Source organism: Poromitra crassiceps, assembly GCF_964638095.1.
Source record: "Poromitra crassiceps genome assembly, chromosome: 23".
In the NCBI taxonomy this organism is placed as follows: Eukaryota; Metazoa; Chordata; class Actinopteri; order Beryciformes; family Melamphaidae; genus Poromitra; species Poromitra crassiceps.
The window spans coordinates 8526934-8543645 of NC_139639.1; the positions used below are offsets into that span (position 1 = coordinate 8526934).

At 43.3% G+C, this 16712-nt stretch overlaps 1 protein-coding gene across 1 annotated transcript in view; it reads right to left on the reverse strand.

Annotated features, from left to right (window-relative positions):
* The window catches only part of LOC310797145 (uncharacterized protein), an 89229-nt gene that overhangs the window by 60309 nt on the left and 12208 nt on the right, over positions 1–16712 (reverse strand). The window contains exons 3-7 of the mRNA XM_083659455.1: positions 14633–14794; positions 12353–12481; positions 7444–7607; positions 4761–4851; positions 1771–1815 (exon numbers count right to left, since the gene is read on the reverse strand). Of these exons, the coding sequence (XP_083515581.1) occupies positions 1771–1815; positions 4761–4851; positions 7444–7607; positions 12353–12481; positions 14633–14794 (591 nt within the window). The remainder of the gene's footprint in view (positions 1–1770; positions 1816–4760; positions 4852–7443; positions 7608–12352; positions 12482–14632; positions 14795–16712) is intronic.

Consider the following 16712-nt stretch of genomic DNA (forward strand, 5'->3'; position numbering starts at 1 on the left):
CATATGGTCGATTAAATCTGCAAAATCATTTGGACCCAGTCCGTTGTCCTCAGCTGTGACGTTATCAGATGGATGTTGTTTGGGGGCATCCGGGGTGTATCTATGGAAGTCACGTGGTTTGCCTCTATGGCGACGGGTGTCTGTCTTCGTGGGAGGCCCTCCCAAAGATTGTGGATGAAATAACAATTCACCTGTGTGAGAACCCGTTCTATGGGGGGTAAAAAACAACATTTAAAAAAAAAAAACTGGTAGAAGTATGTTTACCACACCCATTTTTTTCTAAACAAACTCTTTATGTAAACAAACAATGTTTCATTCTCACCCTCTAGGTCTGTTAGTGATATCTCGTAGCGCAGCTCCTCGATTTAGAGAGATTCTGGTCTGATGATCATCATCTGAATATGTGACATATTCATCTGAACGCGTGGTATCCAACAATCTGGTCCCCGGGTTATATATGTAAAAAGCTGTATTGTTAATGTTTTTTGTTAATATAACATTGCATAAAAAACAGGGAAAAGGATCTTAATTATAAATATATATATATTAAATGGATAGTCTAATTAAACAATATTAATAACAAAAAATCAATTCTTACCATTGAGATCCATGGTTGTTGATGCGAGGGTCGATAGAAAATAAAAACAACAACAAGAGTGTGTGCTTGTTGTCAGTTGAGATCAAAAAAATGCTGCGCGCTGTCTCCACTGCTTGGTCTCAAGTCAAGTCAAGTCAAGTCAAATTTTATTTATATAGCACCTTTCATACACAAAGGCAATTCAAGGTGCTGGTCTCAAAAACTAACAGTGAGGTTTGTGTTTTGCGTTCAGCTGACAGGCCTGCTGCTTATAAAGGGGAGGGGTTTCCTGTCATGGAATTGCATCACGGAAGGACACGCATCACGTTTGTCACGAAGAGAGAGACGTGATGCGGAAGTCGCATTCACTGATGTTTCACAAGCTCGCCCATAACAACAGTGAGCAAAGGAGAGGAATCTGTAGACAGTGAAAATGGTCGCCGCTGTGTTACATAATGATTGCTCAAATGGGCCAAATGTATTTGCCCCGAGATAAAAAAAACGCTGCTGTTTGTCGTGAGCTGGTGGTATGGGGGGAAAATGCGGAAGTGGCCTTTGGAGGCCTTTTGAAATAATCACTTTTCACAAGAAAGTGATTTAAAAACAGAAGTGGCCTTTGCAGAACTACTGAAATAAAGCATTTTTGCTCAAAATGGCTTTAAGCACAGGGCGAAATGGAGAAATGCCCTTTGCAGAACAAGTGGAATAAAGGTTTTTCACATAAGGGTTTAAAAAACAGAAGTACCCTTTGCGGAAGTACTGAAAAAAACACTTTTACCAAAAAAGAACCCACGACCCCCTTTGATGACGTAAGGTGCCCAAAGCCACGCCCACCTAAAAAAAAACATTATTTTTTGTTTCTCTCTATGACCCACACAACATAACTACTAACCCTGACAGCTGTCAGGGCAATGGATTATAGTGCTCACTAAAACAAATTTAAACACATTTGTGAACAAAATGTGGGAGAAATAAGCCTTCTGTGTGCATAGAAAGTCTTAGATGTTTTATTTCTAAAGGAAAAAAGAGGAAATACTCAAGTAAAGTACCCTTACATAGAAAGTGTTCATAAGTAGTCTTACTTATACCTCTTACTTTCCACCTCTGCTGGCATTACAGTTTCCTGTCTGTCAGATTTCAGCAACACTTTGAGCATCAACAGGAAGAATGGTATGAGTCATTTAGGTACCTACCTGCTTCTTTTCTTCTCTTTTCTGCTTCTTCCTTTTCTTTTTTTACTGCAGGAAAATAATGATCATAAAGAATATGTTAAAGAAGCAAATATGTATCATATCACAATATGACTGAATAACTGCAATGGTATTCTTGAGGAACTCTGTTCCTCAAGAATACTAAATGCTTATAGCTAGACCACCCAAACGTCATACAGGTCTACCTGTTTGCAAGGGGCCATATATGTGTCAGACCACAGTTGGTCATGATGAATAGCACTATGATCAGGACAAGGTGTCATTTTTTCAAATGGCAACATGTCATGTGTAAAGGTAGGTTGAGATCACACGACAAAATGTAAGGAAGTCAGGAGTGCAGCTCCTCCTGTGGTAGCAGGGTGGAAATGGAACTCAAGAGAGGAAGTGCAACTTATAAGCACTAAGACAGACATAGGGACATTGTAGGACAGGTGCAACAAGAGGATCTAGGCCGGGGAATAGGACAACCTTTATAAAGCTCAACAGTCACGTGGCATCGTGATGTCACCTCGGGTTCCTGATTCATTTTTCTCAATCATGTTTCGAGAAATCCTTTATCTACAGAGTTTTAAGCCTGGAACCAAACAAAATGACCTTCCAGAGAATCATGACCATAAAACATTTGATTCATTTGCATTGAAAAAAACATTGAAAAACGGAAAAGAAGTGCTGGGTACATGTGTACATAATATCGTAAGAGTGAAGAAACTACTCATCCCATAATAACCCATTGCGGCATTTATAATATAATCAGATTAGCGGATGATTGAGCAACAGAGCGTTTCAGCCAATAAGAGAACACTCTGTGTGGCAGTGGGCCGGACCAGCGGTCTGAGCGGTCGCCATAGAGTACTGCAGCAATGAGTCCGGAAGTAACACTTTAGTTTGTCAGGGAAAAAGGCTACTGGTTTTAAAATGGGGGATTTCAGTTAAATTCATGAAATAAGGTCTGTGGTTAACAAACGTTTATGGTGGTAATTTGTGTTCAGCAGGATAATCACCACAAACGTGGACCACTTTTATGAGTTTTGAAGTGTAAATGTGTTTTTAAATCCGATTTTCAGATTTTTTAAAAAGTCATAAGGTGGTCCTCATTTGTGAATATTATCCTCCTATTAGCCTTTTTCCCCTATAAGAACCAACATGGTGGCGATTTCTGGTTAAGCCTACAAACATACATCATCCCTGCGGTACTCTATTAGAGTATTAGAATGGCTAACGTTATCGTAGATAGATACATTTTGTGCATATTAGTGAATGAAGCGGATAACAGATTTCAAAACGTGTGCCGGCGTGGAAAGAGTGTGACTTAAACTGGTTAACATAATATACTTTCAGTCACTCAGTGGTGGTTTTAGCCCTTTTAGTCAACAAGCTGTGACCTACGTTCGTAGTAGCCTAGCCAGAGAGATAACAGCCAGAGAGAGGAATTAGTGCAGGGCAGGCCACCAATCACAGATGACCATACAGCGAGCTCCACCAATCAAAGATGTCAATATTACATTGTAGAATTGTGGGTAGTGTAGTATTTCTCCATGAAATCGAATAAAAAATGTTTTAAAATAAAACAATGATGATATACAGATTTGTGGCTTCTACAGGAAGATATAACATTGTTTCACCACTAGCTTGCCCGTGGTAAGTCTACCTTGGGTGGTTATGAGAATATGACTAATAATCAAAATCTCAATGCAGAATATGAATGAGGAAATACTCTTCTGGAACCGTGATGTCACAGAACAGTCACGTGACTGTTGAGCTCTATTGCGCCATAAGGCAACTAACCCAAAATTACAAGTTACAAGTTATTCACGTTTGTGAAGATTATCATGCTGAACACAAACTCGCGTTCCTATAAAGTTTTATTAACCACAGACAGACCTTACAGTATGCATTTAAGTGAAATCCCCATTCTAAAACCCATAGGCTTTTCCACTGACGAACCAAAATGGGGCCGATTTCTGCATAAAGCCTACAAAAATACGTCATCCCTGCGGTACTCAGTGATGTCATAAATTCACTCACACACACAAAGTCGGCCAGTGATGATGTCATAGATTGTGACATCATCAGTGATGTCAGAGGCATCATCAGTGATGCACACATAGACACATAAGACACACACACATGCAGGGGTGGACTGGGATCATAATTCAGGCCGGGCATTTATACCAAGCAGGCCAGGCCAATACGGGCCGACGCGCCGCTTGAAGCCCAATTTGGGTCGTTTGAAGCTGATTTAGTGAATATAATGCTAACGCGATGATACATGTTACCTATTTGTTCACTAGAAACGTCAACATTGCCTAGATAACTGCAAGTATAATATGAAGAAGTAAAACCAAAAACATGCCTCTGTACAAACGCTTCACAGCAAACTTTATTTAAGGAAGAGTGATCAGATCGTGCATACTGCGTTATTCTCCACAGTTTCTGAAGAATTAGGCCAACAATGCTTTTAGTCTCTATAGCCAAGTGTTGAGCAATGCAAAACTCAAGGCTCCAACACAAGAGTCCAGAAATGAGCAGTGGCCTGCCTGGCCTGCTGTTCAGTGAGGGGCCTGACTGCGGGCACAAAAAAAAGAAATTGCAGGCCAGGCCAGGCCAGGCCACCGGGCATTTGCCCGACATGCCCAATTATGCAGTCCGCGCCTGCACACATGCGTGCGTGCGCAGTCTGCGCACACACACTCACACACACACATAGACACAAGAGACAGACAGGCACACACATGCACACACAAACACAAGAGACAGACACACACTGATGACATCAGTGATGATGTCATCACACACACACACGCACGCACACACACACACACACACACACACACACACACACACACACACACACACACACACAAGAGACAGACACACACTGATGACATAATGGCCATAGGTGTCACCAAGAGAACAAAAGTTAAATCTTAGAGATGTAACATGTAATGTGTTGTTAAAGTGAGGTAACTCACTGGGGATGAGCGGGTTGCTGATGGGTTGGCTGACCTCCTCACTGACTGGGTTCTCCACCTTACAGCTGAACAGCGTATAGTTCAAATCCACCTATAAATCAGTGAAATAGAATTAGCTCAAAGTTCACAAACCAATCACAGTTTAATTTGAATACTGTTTACTTGATGTCTTCACCCTTTGGTTAAAGGAGATGTGAGGCTCAGCTGCAGAGCAGTTCCCTGAAGCTGGAAGGAGTTCAGTGTCTTGCTCAAGGACACTCCAGCAGCTTAAAGCATCAAGAAACGTAAAGGTTTGACTTCCGGTGTGCGGCACGGCTGTGAACTGTGTACAGGTGTTCTGTTTCTCTTTTTGTTTTATGTTGAATGTTGTCTAATATGTTTATGTACAAGTGGTGGATTCTTTGTCCTCTGCTATGGGGACTGTGGTTGCAAGTGCAACAGACACGCTGGAATATGGATTGGCGTGTGGACACAGACTGTCGACTGTGGGGTATTCGCCCTGCATGCGCTCGTATACAGCAGAGAAACCTTGCTTGAAGCAAGATATTCTGCAACTCAGGGGACTGACTGCACGGGACTGTGGTCCATGCTGACACCGGGGCTCCTATCCACATCCCACCAGAGTCGATAAGACCAGGCCGGTGAAAGAAACGAGGAAGGATTGGTGGAGACGACTGTGAGCAAGGCACACAAGGCCACCACTTCCATCTGTGATCCTCACAAACCTGCGGTCAATAAACAACAAAATGGACGAGATCCGCGCTTATACGAGGTACTGTTCAGACTTCAGAGAGGCATCATTGCTGTGCTACACGGAAACTTACACTCTGCAATACCGGACTCTGCCTGTAAAATAGACGGCTTTACTTTGGTGAAAGCAGACAGAGAAATCAGCTCCTGTAAAAGCAGGGGCGGCAGGATCTGTGTATATATATTAATGATCGGTGGTGCCGTCAGTACACCGTGAACAGCAGGTTTTGTGATAAAGACGTTGAGATCTTGTACCTGACTTTGAGACCCTTCTATTTGCAGAGGGAATTTGGATGCGTGCTGCTGTTTGTTGTCTACACACCTCCCAGTGGCAACGCGACGCGAGCAGCAGCTACTGTTGAACATGCTGCAGCAACAACATCCAGAGCCCCAGCAATTGTGGTTGGAGACATGAACCAATGCAAACTGGACATAACAATGCCAGGATTTAAGCAGTATGTGAAGGGTGAAACAAGGAAGAATAAACTTTTGGATAAATGCTTTGTAAACGTGGAAGGAGCATATAGGATAAGACCACCAATAGCTAACTCATAGTGGTCCATCTTGTACCAACTTATAAACTGAAGAGCAACAAACCAGAGAGAAAAATAATCAGAGTGTGGTCACCTGACAGTATATAGAAGAACTAAAGGCATGACTGTACTATGTGGGAGGAGTTTCATCATGACTACTTGGATGAGACATCTCCAGTAAGAACAGACTACATAGACCTTTGTGTACAGTCAGTGATACCAACCAAGGAGAGAAAAATATATCCAAATAACAAGATGTACATAACGGTGTAAAGCATTATACATTTGAGGAAAATTGCCTTCAGGAACAAGGACATAGGAGAAGTAAAGCGTATAGAGAAAGATTTAAAGTGGAAGCTGTGAGATGCAAAGAGGGCACATAAGCTACAACTACAAAAGGTTTTTAAAAGCAAAAATACCAAACAGTTATGGGACACCATGAAAAGCATGACTGGACTGTCAACCACCCGGAAAGCATTGGTGGCAGATACTGAGGCCGATTTTGCAAATCAGTTGAACAGTTTATTCGCTAGGTTTGATAAAGGGAACAATTCAGATCATGCTGTGGGAACATCATCAGCTCAGTCCTACCTGTGCAGTCTGATATAATTGATGTTTCAGTTGAGCAGGTGAGGAACACTTTTAGATATTTGAATCAGAGGAAAGCCACAGGACCAGATCATCTTAGTGCCTTTATTCTGAAAACGTTTGCAGCTCAGCTTCCACCCGTGTGGCAGCCTATTCTTCAGTGTTCCATGGACACTCATATAATTCCTACAAAGTGGAAGACTTCACATATAACACCTCTTCCAAAGAAGAAAACGTGTCCTAAGGAACCTGGTGATTATCGTCCTGTGGCTTTAACTCCTATTGTTATGAAAGCCTTGGATTTTTTGTTAGTTTTAATCCACATTTGATTAATTGGTACCACTCATTTCTCACAAATACAGTACAGGTGGTTAAAGTCAACCAGACTTTTTTCACTTCCATTCTCACTAACATACTAGGATCACCACGAAAATGAATATGTGAAGCAAGCTGAACAAATCATTCTGTTTATTCCTGTAAAGTCATGCATTGTTTAGTCCCCTGATATTACAAGTGGACATGAACTAACTCACACAGGGGTCATCCCTATGTTCCCCGGGTCCTATGTTCCCCGTTTTTAACACTCTCCGTAACATTTGGGGTGTCTATCCGCTATGCCGACCACCCGCAATGCCGACCTTAGGTTTAGGCGTGAGGGGTGGGAGAGGTTAGGTTTTGGGTTAGGGTCTGGGGGAGGTTAGGAAGGGTTCTATGTTCCCCGGTCCCACAGAAACGGGGAACATAGGACCCGGGGAATATAGGTACGCTCCCCTCACACATGGAGTTGGACCAACACTCCGTCGCTACTGTACCTTTGTAATGATTTGCTCTCTGGGTGACTCAATCTTCTTCGTCTTGTCTTTCCACCAGGTGTAACTGACTAGTTCAGCATCTGTGATGATTGCGTTACACCAGAGAGTACAGGAGGACAAATCAGGTTCACAGCTTGTAGAGATGGTGGGTTTAGAGACAGGAGCTGTTGTTGATGGAGAGAAGAGGAGAAAAAGGCTGTTGCAGTCAGGATCAATCACATGCACTTTTTTTTCTTGATTTCTCTGTCTCAATGCAGACAGCTAGAAAGAGAGACAGACAGTGAGACTCGCATACTGTTTTTCCACATAAGCCTAATGTGCACTTGACATGAACAAACTTGTAACATTATGTGACATGAAGGGGGGATTTGGGCAATGTAAAATGGCAGAGCTGTGGGTAAACACAATTTTGCTCACACTCTCTCACTCACACACACACACACACACACACACACACACACACACACACACACACACACACACACACACACACACACACACTTTGCATTCTCATTATAGGTTAAGTTCGTCACAGAATACAAAACACTACACACAAACCCATATTTACCTCTTGTACATCACAAAAGTCCAACCATAGTTTAATAGTATACAGCTCGTCCACTTGGCAAGTGTACCTAAGGGGGTGGCCACACTGATCCGTGGTGTCTGTCCGTCTGCATTCATTTCTCTGTTCACTTCCATTCATTTTAAAGACAGATGTCCGTCTGTCTGTCCAGCACTGATGAAGCGAACGTATCCAGCAAATTTGCATACGTTTTGATGGACAGAAAAGTTCAAGAGGGCTGAACTTTTTCTGCATGGATGTATCGGATGGACGGATAGTCGCCGTTCCTTTAACCAATCAGAGTCGAGGAGGCATTCTCAGAGTGGAAATGGCTGAGCGGGGCCATGGCCGTAACTAGCTATGAGGACGGGGAGGTCCGGACCTCCCCTAATATTTCAGAGGGGAAAAAAAAATTTTTTTTTTAATAAAACAATCTGCATGGAAAAGCATGAAAAACACGGGATCGCTTTTATTTTGAAACGAAAGGCAGGTCAGGCAGGAAGTCATCTGACGCCGCGTCCGCGGTAACTTGATTCCGAGAGAGCAGCAGCATGGTGGTGAGTGATGACTGTCTGTCTGCCTGGCGAGATAATTGAAGGTGAGCGAGCTGCGAGACAGTGAGCGAGTGAACGACAGACAGTGAGTGACACTGACAGATTTTTTCGCAACAACCAAGAAAGTAAGTGTCTAGTCTGTCTCTTAAGTAATGTTACCTGTGTAACACGTTGGGATGCTACTGGCTAATCATGCATGATGCCAATTGCCAAGCTCCCGAAGTCAGGTATGCAGGTGGCTATATGCATGGTTTCAGTTTCATGACCCAATAAGTAACAAAAAGAGGTGGTGTAAAGTTAAAAACAACATCATATATTTTATTTTATTTTTCAATCGTTCCTATCAGGAATAAATAAATGTCCCTCTGTATGTTTTTTTTATTATCGATGATGACTTTGTGTGTTGTGTACGGCTTGGGTTGTGTACCTGTGTTTGTAGGTGTCATTTTGATATGAATTTGGCTAAAACAGTTTGTGTTTGTTAGTTACAATTATGTTGACAGGAGAGCTGAGCAGGTGGTGACATGAAAGAGAATATACTGAATAATGACATCACAACAGTATAATCCTAATGTTGATTTAAAATGATATATTACTCTAAATATGGCTAAAAAAGGGGGGAAAAAAACTCAAATTTTGCCCTGAGCGGGGCAGCTCTATAACTTAATGTTATTTTACTGTTATAAATATCAACAACTATCCAACAGATATCAAAGCCGGTGGGCTTCATGGAAACAGCATGACTCGAACTGGCCGACCACTACATCAATCTGGTCATTCAGTGGTATTTATTGCCACATAAGTAACGTAGCGCATAAAGCTAACAGCTAGCTAAACCCAGATTTATTCTTCTGCTGGTTTATAGGCGGGTCACTGACACCTTCAAGGTGCTTACCGCCACCTGCTGTACAAGTAGGTTACTTGTACCTCCTCATAGATCTATCCATTTTATAATTCTGGCCATTTTCTGACTGATCAGTTTGGCCACACCTTAAATCTTCTTCTTTGCGTTTATTGTCGGATCACAAACCAACGCAGTGCATCTTTAGTCCCTTTTACACAGCCTGTGAAAGCCGAGATCATTGTGGGATTATTACGCCTCGCCTCCTGTGTAAAAGTCACAGGGACGGAATAGTGAGTCATTTTGTTACGCCTTTCGTTCCTCCAATGGAGGTAGTATCAGCCCCGATACGCCACGGTAAGACGGGGATCTCAGCTCATTCATAAAAAAATGACAGGAGGACTGAGGGAAAACCACCTCCAGATTGAAGTTCTACTAAGTTAACCAAAGGATATATTGTGTGTATTTAAGAGCCACTTGAAACCGTTAATTACGTTCTTCATAATCGTCAATATTCACAACATCTTGCACTGCTTATGAACATTGCACATCGGGAAAACTACAACTCACCCTAGCGCAGTGGCGTGTGTTCATGCAGGCTAAATATAGTCCATTTAACTGGAGGAAGCCTTTGCGTTCAACAAAGTTGAGTAGAAGCCTCTTGCACAGTCATACATTGTCATATGAGCTGCGTTATCTTGTGTGGCTAACACGTTAGCTTGTCTGGCTAAAACACATTTGCAATGCTGTAGCACGTACCAGGTCCTGCTATCCTGGCATCCACATGCCTGTGGACGCCACGACGCCTGTCGAGTTGTTAACGTTATATGCGTTTTATCTGACACAGCCTACACACAACCATATTTTCATTTACTGGATCAAAATAATGCCGAAATGCGCTGGTTTTAATTGACATCTCCCTTTCCGCTCCTTTGACAACTAACGTTACAGCCAATGGTCCACTCTCACTAACACATGCCTGGTTTGTTTACATCCGGGCATTAGAGGAGGGGGGTACAGTCTACAAGCCTCATTTACTTCGGTAAAGTTGGAAATATATTAACGGATTCGCACTTCCCGGATCAGTAGCTCATAAACAAAGCATTTGTACTGCACACACGATGCCTCTTTCCCATCTTAGTAAGGTAGACAACGAGCTACAACCTCATTTTCACCTAAATGAGCGATCCTCCGAGCTGGACAAATAACATTGGTCTCTATGTTCTGCGGGCGGTGAGGTGAGTGCTTAGGGACCTTATACAAAGTACAAAACAGATTACAAAAATATTCAATAAATTCACTGTTGTACAGTGTAGCTTCACCAAAATCATGTCACACAGCAATGACCTCCTGCTGGTTATACTACACCACTAAGTTTGGAAACATATAATTTTGCATAATCATGGTGAATTTCTATTGGAGAGATCATTCAATAACTTCACTCTCATACAATGTAGTGTCACCAAAATCATGTCACACATCAATGACCTCCTGCTGGTTATACTACACCACTACGTTTGAAAAAATATGATTTTGCATAATTCTGGTGAATTTCTATTGGGAAAATCATTCAATAACTTCGCTGCCATACAGTGTAGTGTCACCAAAATCATCAAATCAAATTTTTACGGTTTTTGACCACTCAGGGATTGATGAAAATGCTCAGAATTCATGCATTTTTCGTTGATTGGCAAGCAATTAGGTTCTGGAAATTGTTCAAAACCCTCCTTATTGTCAATATACATAGGAAGGCCATACATCCCATGAATGCCCGAGGTACTCTAGTTTGTAGTTATAGTTTCATGAGGCTGTGATTCTCCTCCTAGAAGTCACAATAGGTCTATGGAGACTAACATCATCACACATGAATACAATTGAATACACAAGAGTCTCCGCTTTCCAGTCATACCTAAATTATGCAATTCCAAGACGGTTTAGAGACCCCAGTATGCAGAAATATTAAAAATAGGCAAAAAATATAATTTATACTGCATGCAAAAAAAACTGCATGCAAAAAAACTGCATGCTTTTTGCCAAAAGCTGCATGTGATTAGCATAAAGTGGGGATATCTGTAAATGGGAGACTCGTGGGTACCCATGGAACCATTCTCATTCAGATATCTTGAGGTGAGAGGTCAAAGCAAGGTTTCCCTTGCCAAAATCTTGACTAACTTTGGAGCACGATTTAGCCCCCTTCCCGACAAGCTAGCATGACAGGGGGTACCAATGAATGCCTTATGTCAGTGATTCCCAAACTAGTGGGCTGTGGAGGTACTGCAGGTGGGCCGCAAGTGGTCTGCCAACATATCTGAATGAAAATTGGCTCAATGGGTACCCACAAGTCTGCCCTTTACAGATAAGGAGCATTTTTCACAGCCTAAATAGCATTAATAGCTTGTGGATTGATTTATTCTGTTGTTGCTCATCACATTTTGTTTCAACAAATGTGTTTATACATGCAAATATTTTTGATGAGTAAGGGAGATAAAATGTTTGGCAATCTGCTTTTGGGTATTTTGCCTCAATTTTTGTATGTGGATGGATTATTAATTTCCCTTATGACCAAGTTCACATGCTCTGTTAATGAAATAAAAATATATAGGGAAATACATCATCTTAGTCGTGTGTGCTGATCAGAGTTGTGAAGGGTTGGGTGGGCCCCTGAAGATTTTCAGATTTGAAAGTGGGCCATGGCATTCTTAACTTTGAGAATCCCTGCCTTAGCTCTTTTAGTTTCATATGATACCAGTTTTCTTACACTATCTTTAAAAGTGAACCTGCTACACCCTCTGAAAAACAGTAATGTCGGCTGACATCCACGATTTTTGCTGTTAAAATGGTTGTCCCTATAGAGATTTCACCATTGCCCTTGGTTAAAACCAAGTGGTGAATTCAGGGGAAAACAAGACACAAGTCCACATCACCCACTTAAAAAAATAAAACACTTACAGATGACTTTGAGTTGAATCTGTCTGTCCACGTCGACGTTGTTGATCCCTACTTTGTACAATCCACTGTCTCCTCTGGTCAATCCTCTGATCATCATCTCTCCAGTTGAAGTGTTCAGGTCACCACGATCTTCAAATATGCAATAACATAGTTAGGGGTAGCTAGCTATTTCTGTATTTTTCAACCTGCATCATACATCCCTTTTTTCATATTTGTTTATGTATACTGTAACTAAGTCATGTGAGCAGACATTTTTGAAATTGGTCCAGTATTGACCTAGATCGCTTTTCCCACAAGATAATGTAAAGATGATCTTGCTGAACACAAACTTCACTGTTTCATACACTTTTCTTAACCACAGATGTGAAGTTCACACCATACGCCGAATCAACGCTCAACCTACACTGAACACACAAGCCGTTCACATCAGCCGCGCGCATGCCTTGCTCAAGCCTTGCTCATGCAATTGTTTAGAATTTAGTCCTATTTTCCAAGCGTAATTGGCCGCAATGCTCAACCTAAGCTCAACCTACGCTGAACCCACAAGTTTCATTTAGGCGTCCTTGTTAACAGGCGAAGCCGTTCACACCACACACGCGCCACGCTTGGAAAATAGGACTGAATCCTGAACGATCGCGTGAGCAAGACGTGAGCAAGACTTGAGCATGGCATGAGTGTGACATGCATGTGGCTGGTGTGAACGGCTTCGCCTGTTAACAAGGACACCTAAATGAAACTTGTGGGTTCAGCGTAGGTTCAGCTTAGGTTGAGCTTAGGTTGAGCGTTGCTTCAGCGTCCTGTGTGAACGGACACTAATGCGTGAAGCTTGAAGCTGCCATGCATGAAGTAAATGGAGGGGGCCGGTGGAGCAGCTCCGAGCCCGGCACTGAGGAAAGGAGAGTGTCTGGTGTGAACGGAGGCGTGAGCTCACGTTCAGCGTGAGTCAAGCATCAACAAAGGTTTAGACTAATGTCAATCATGAAGGTTACCTCTGCAGCCAATGCCCTGCTCATCCACATCACACCATACTTTGTTATTCACACCCCCTTTCATTTATAGCCTGCTTTTCCCATCCATTCACAGTCACCCACGCTTATCCCCTCTAGTAATAGCCAATCAGCTGAAGCCAATCCCTTTCCCTTGCTTTTCTGCTGAGCCAATCACGGTTGAGTGTATTTGAAGTTATTGTTTTTACTCTGTTGTTAGGCTAACCACATTTGTGTTGTCGCCACAGTTGGCCGTGATTGCCTTGAAGCACTTGTTTTACCCCACCTCCTCCCCTCCCACCACCGTCATGACTCCTGAAGAATTCTCTATGGGGGAATTTTCTAAATTATGCACTGCTGATGCCCTCCTCTCACTATCTCAGGAGGGGCAGAGTCAGGGAGTCATATGCCAAACCTTAAAATGTTTATTGTATCATTAAAGTGTATTTGAACCTTCTTACTAGTCTCTCATGATTTAACTTATTTCATGCATTCAACCGAGATCCCCACGCAAAAATCTCATTGTCTTTTACACCTACGAACCAGGAAGTGCCGTGACTTCTGGGTAAGTCTACTACAAAAATACATCATCCCTGCAGTACTCTATGGTCCCTTTTCCCTAGCCCCCACCACTGTGGGTGGGTGGTGGGTGGTGGGAGGAGTGACTAGAGCCTAGTCACTTCTCCTACCCACCACTGTGGGTGGGTGGTGGGTGGTGGGAGGAGGAGTGACTAGGCTCTAGCCACTTCTCCTACCCACCACTGTGGGTGGGTGGTGGGTGGTGGGAGGAGGAGTGACTAGGCTCTAGCCACTTCTCCTCCCACCACTGTGGGTGGGGTGTGGGTGGTGGGAGGAGGAGTGACTAAGCCCTAGCCACTTCTCCTACCCACCCCTCGAATCAAGGCTCTCTACAACTTTTCTATCCCTAGCTATGGCCCCTTATACCTACCCCCCCCCCCCCTTCCTTGATGGAACGGATGGACGTGAGGTCACAGTGACCTTGAACTTTGACCACCAAAATCCACTCAGTTCCTCCTTGATTCCAAGAGGATGTTTGAGCCAAATTGGAAGAAATTCCGTCAAGGCGTTCCTGAGATATTGCATTAACGAGCAAGGAATGGATGTACATACAGACAGACGTACGTACAACCTGAAAACATCATGCATCCGGCCATGGCCATCACCGGCGCAGGCATAAAAACCACAGCACCATTCAGCCTACATCTGAGAGAACAACTTGTCCCTCCCTCCCCCTGTTAAATCTGAGCTTAAATCACCCTGTGTCTCAGTTTACCTCTGAATTGACGGTAGGGATATATCGGCTGATTCGGCCCATTCCACAGCATGGCGACGTCAGATCCATGGTCCCACGTTACGGAAGTAATGGAGCCAATCACAGAGGACAAGTCTGGCTTGAGGACAACACTGCCGTCTAGTTTCCCGTAGAGTGTTTCTTCTGCAAAGACAAAACCAATGGAAGCTGTGAGATTTCAAATGTGAGCGTGTGTTTTGGCAGTGTCAGAGGGGGCGGAGCAGGTGTCAGAGGGGGCGGAGCAGGTGTCAGAGGGGGCGGAGCAGAACTAGTGACGTTAAAACAGGTTCACTTGCATTGGAAAAGTGAAGTCATCTCAACACATTGTAGATATTTCAAGGTATTAAAAAAATGATTTAATACTACTAATACATAATGTTATTTTGATACATAATACATCAGTATTTCTTAAATGTTTTGTGGTTTTCTGTTATGTTCTACTGTTTTCTATTTCCCTGTGAGTTATTGTCCTTTCCAGTACTTGACTATTGAATGAAGTTGTGCTGTACCACTTCATCTCTGGTCTGAGCCTCCTAGCTACCTGCTGGTTTACTGCCTGTAGACCACTTCATCTCTGGTCTGAGCCTCCTACAGGAGGCTACCTGCTGGTTTACTGCCTGTAGACCACTTAATCTCTGGTCTGAGCCTCCTACAGTAGGCTACCTGCTGGTTTACTGCCTGTAGACCACTTCATCTCTGGTCTGAGCCCTCGATCCTACAGTAGGCTACCTGCTGGTTTACTGTCTGTAGACCACGTCATCTCTGGTCTGAGCCTCCTACAGTAGACTACCTGCTGGTTTACTGTCTGTAGAACACTTCATCTCTGGTCTGAGCCTCCTACAGTAGGCTACCTGCTGGTTTACTGTCTGTAGACCACTTCATCTCTGGTCTGAGCCTCCTACAGTAGGCTACCTGCTGGTTTACTGTCTGTAGAACACTTCATCTCTGGTCTGAGCCTCCTACAGTAGACTACCTGCTGGTTTACTGTCTGTAGACCACTTCATCTCTGGTCTGAGCCTCCTATAGGAGGCTACCTGCTGGTTTACTGTCTGTAGGACTTCAGACCAGCTGTGGCAGGAACAGGAAAATGGACAATTATTAGGCTAAACTGCCACACTTCATATTGCATTCACCTGGAGGGAAATAGCCTTTTTTTAATGTATTACTTTTCTCATAATTCATACTAAATGATGAGGATGTGTACATGTAGAGGCACATTTCACGTGCACACTGGTGACCTATGAGTGTGTGAGGGGCAATTTAACAACGTGCATGATTTTTAGTTGTGAGAAGTGCCTGACTGTGTCTTGAGTCACATGGACCAGCTTGAACACATTTCAGATGCAGAACCTGGAACAGTCTCAAATATGTTTGCAATGCTTTTGGAACATTGTTTGGTTGCAGTAACAGATTAGGTCACTGGGTGGTGCTGCTTGTTTATACTGAGACTGTGTTACAGCAACAGGTTGAGTCAGTAATTCATGCATTTGACCACAAAATGCAACCCAGTCTCCATTTATTTTTAAAGTAGAAACATTTGTCCACAGCATAAAAACATTTCTATTTCACAATTTCGACTCTAAAATTGTTAAATGGAAAAGGGTTTTTGTGTGGATTTTTGGTTAGGTTTAAGGTTAGGGTCTGGATTACGGTTAGGGTTAGAGGGTCTGAGGTGGTCGGGTCAGGGGGGGTCGAGGACCCCTCCCCCACGCCCCACGCCTAACCCTAAAACCTAACCTCTCCCACCCCTCTCGAAACTCCCACCCCTCTAAAAACGGGAGCGTGTCTATGTTCCCACAGCCATATATGTTCCCACAGCCATATACAGTATGTTCCCACAGCCCTATGTTCCCACAGCCATATATATTCCCACAGCCCTATGTTCCCACAGCCATATATATTCCCACAGCCCTATGTTCCCACAGCCCTATGTTCCCACAGCCCTATGTTCCCACAGCCCTATGTTCCCACAGCCCTATGTTCCCACAGCCATATATATTCCCACAGCCCTATGTTCCCACAGCCCTATGTTCCCACAGCCCTATGTTCCCACAGCCCTATG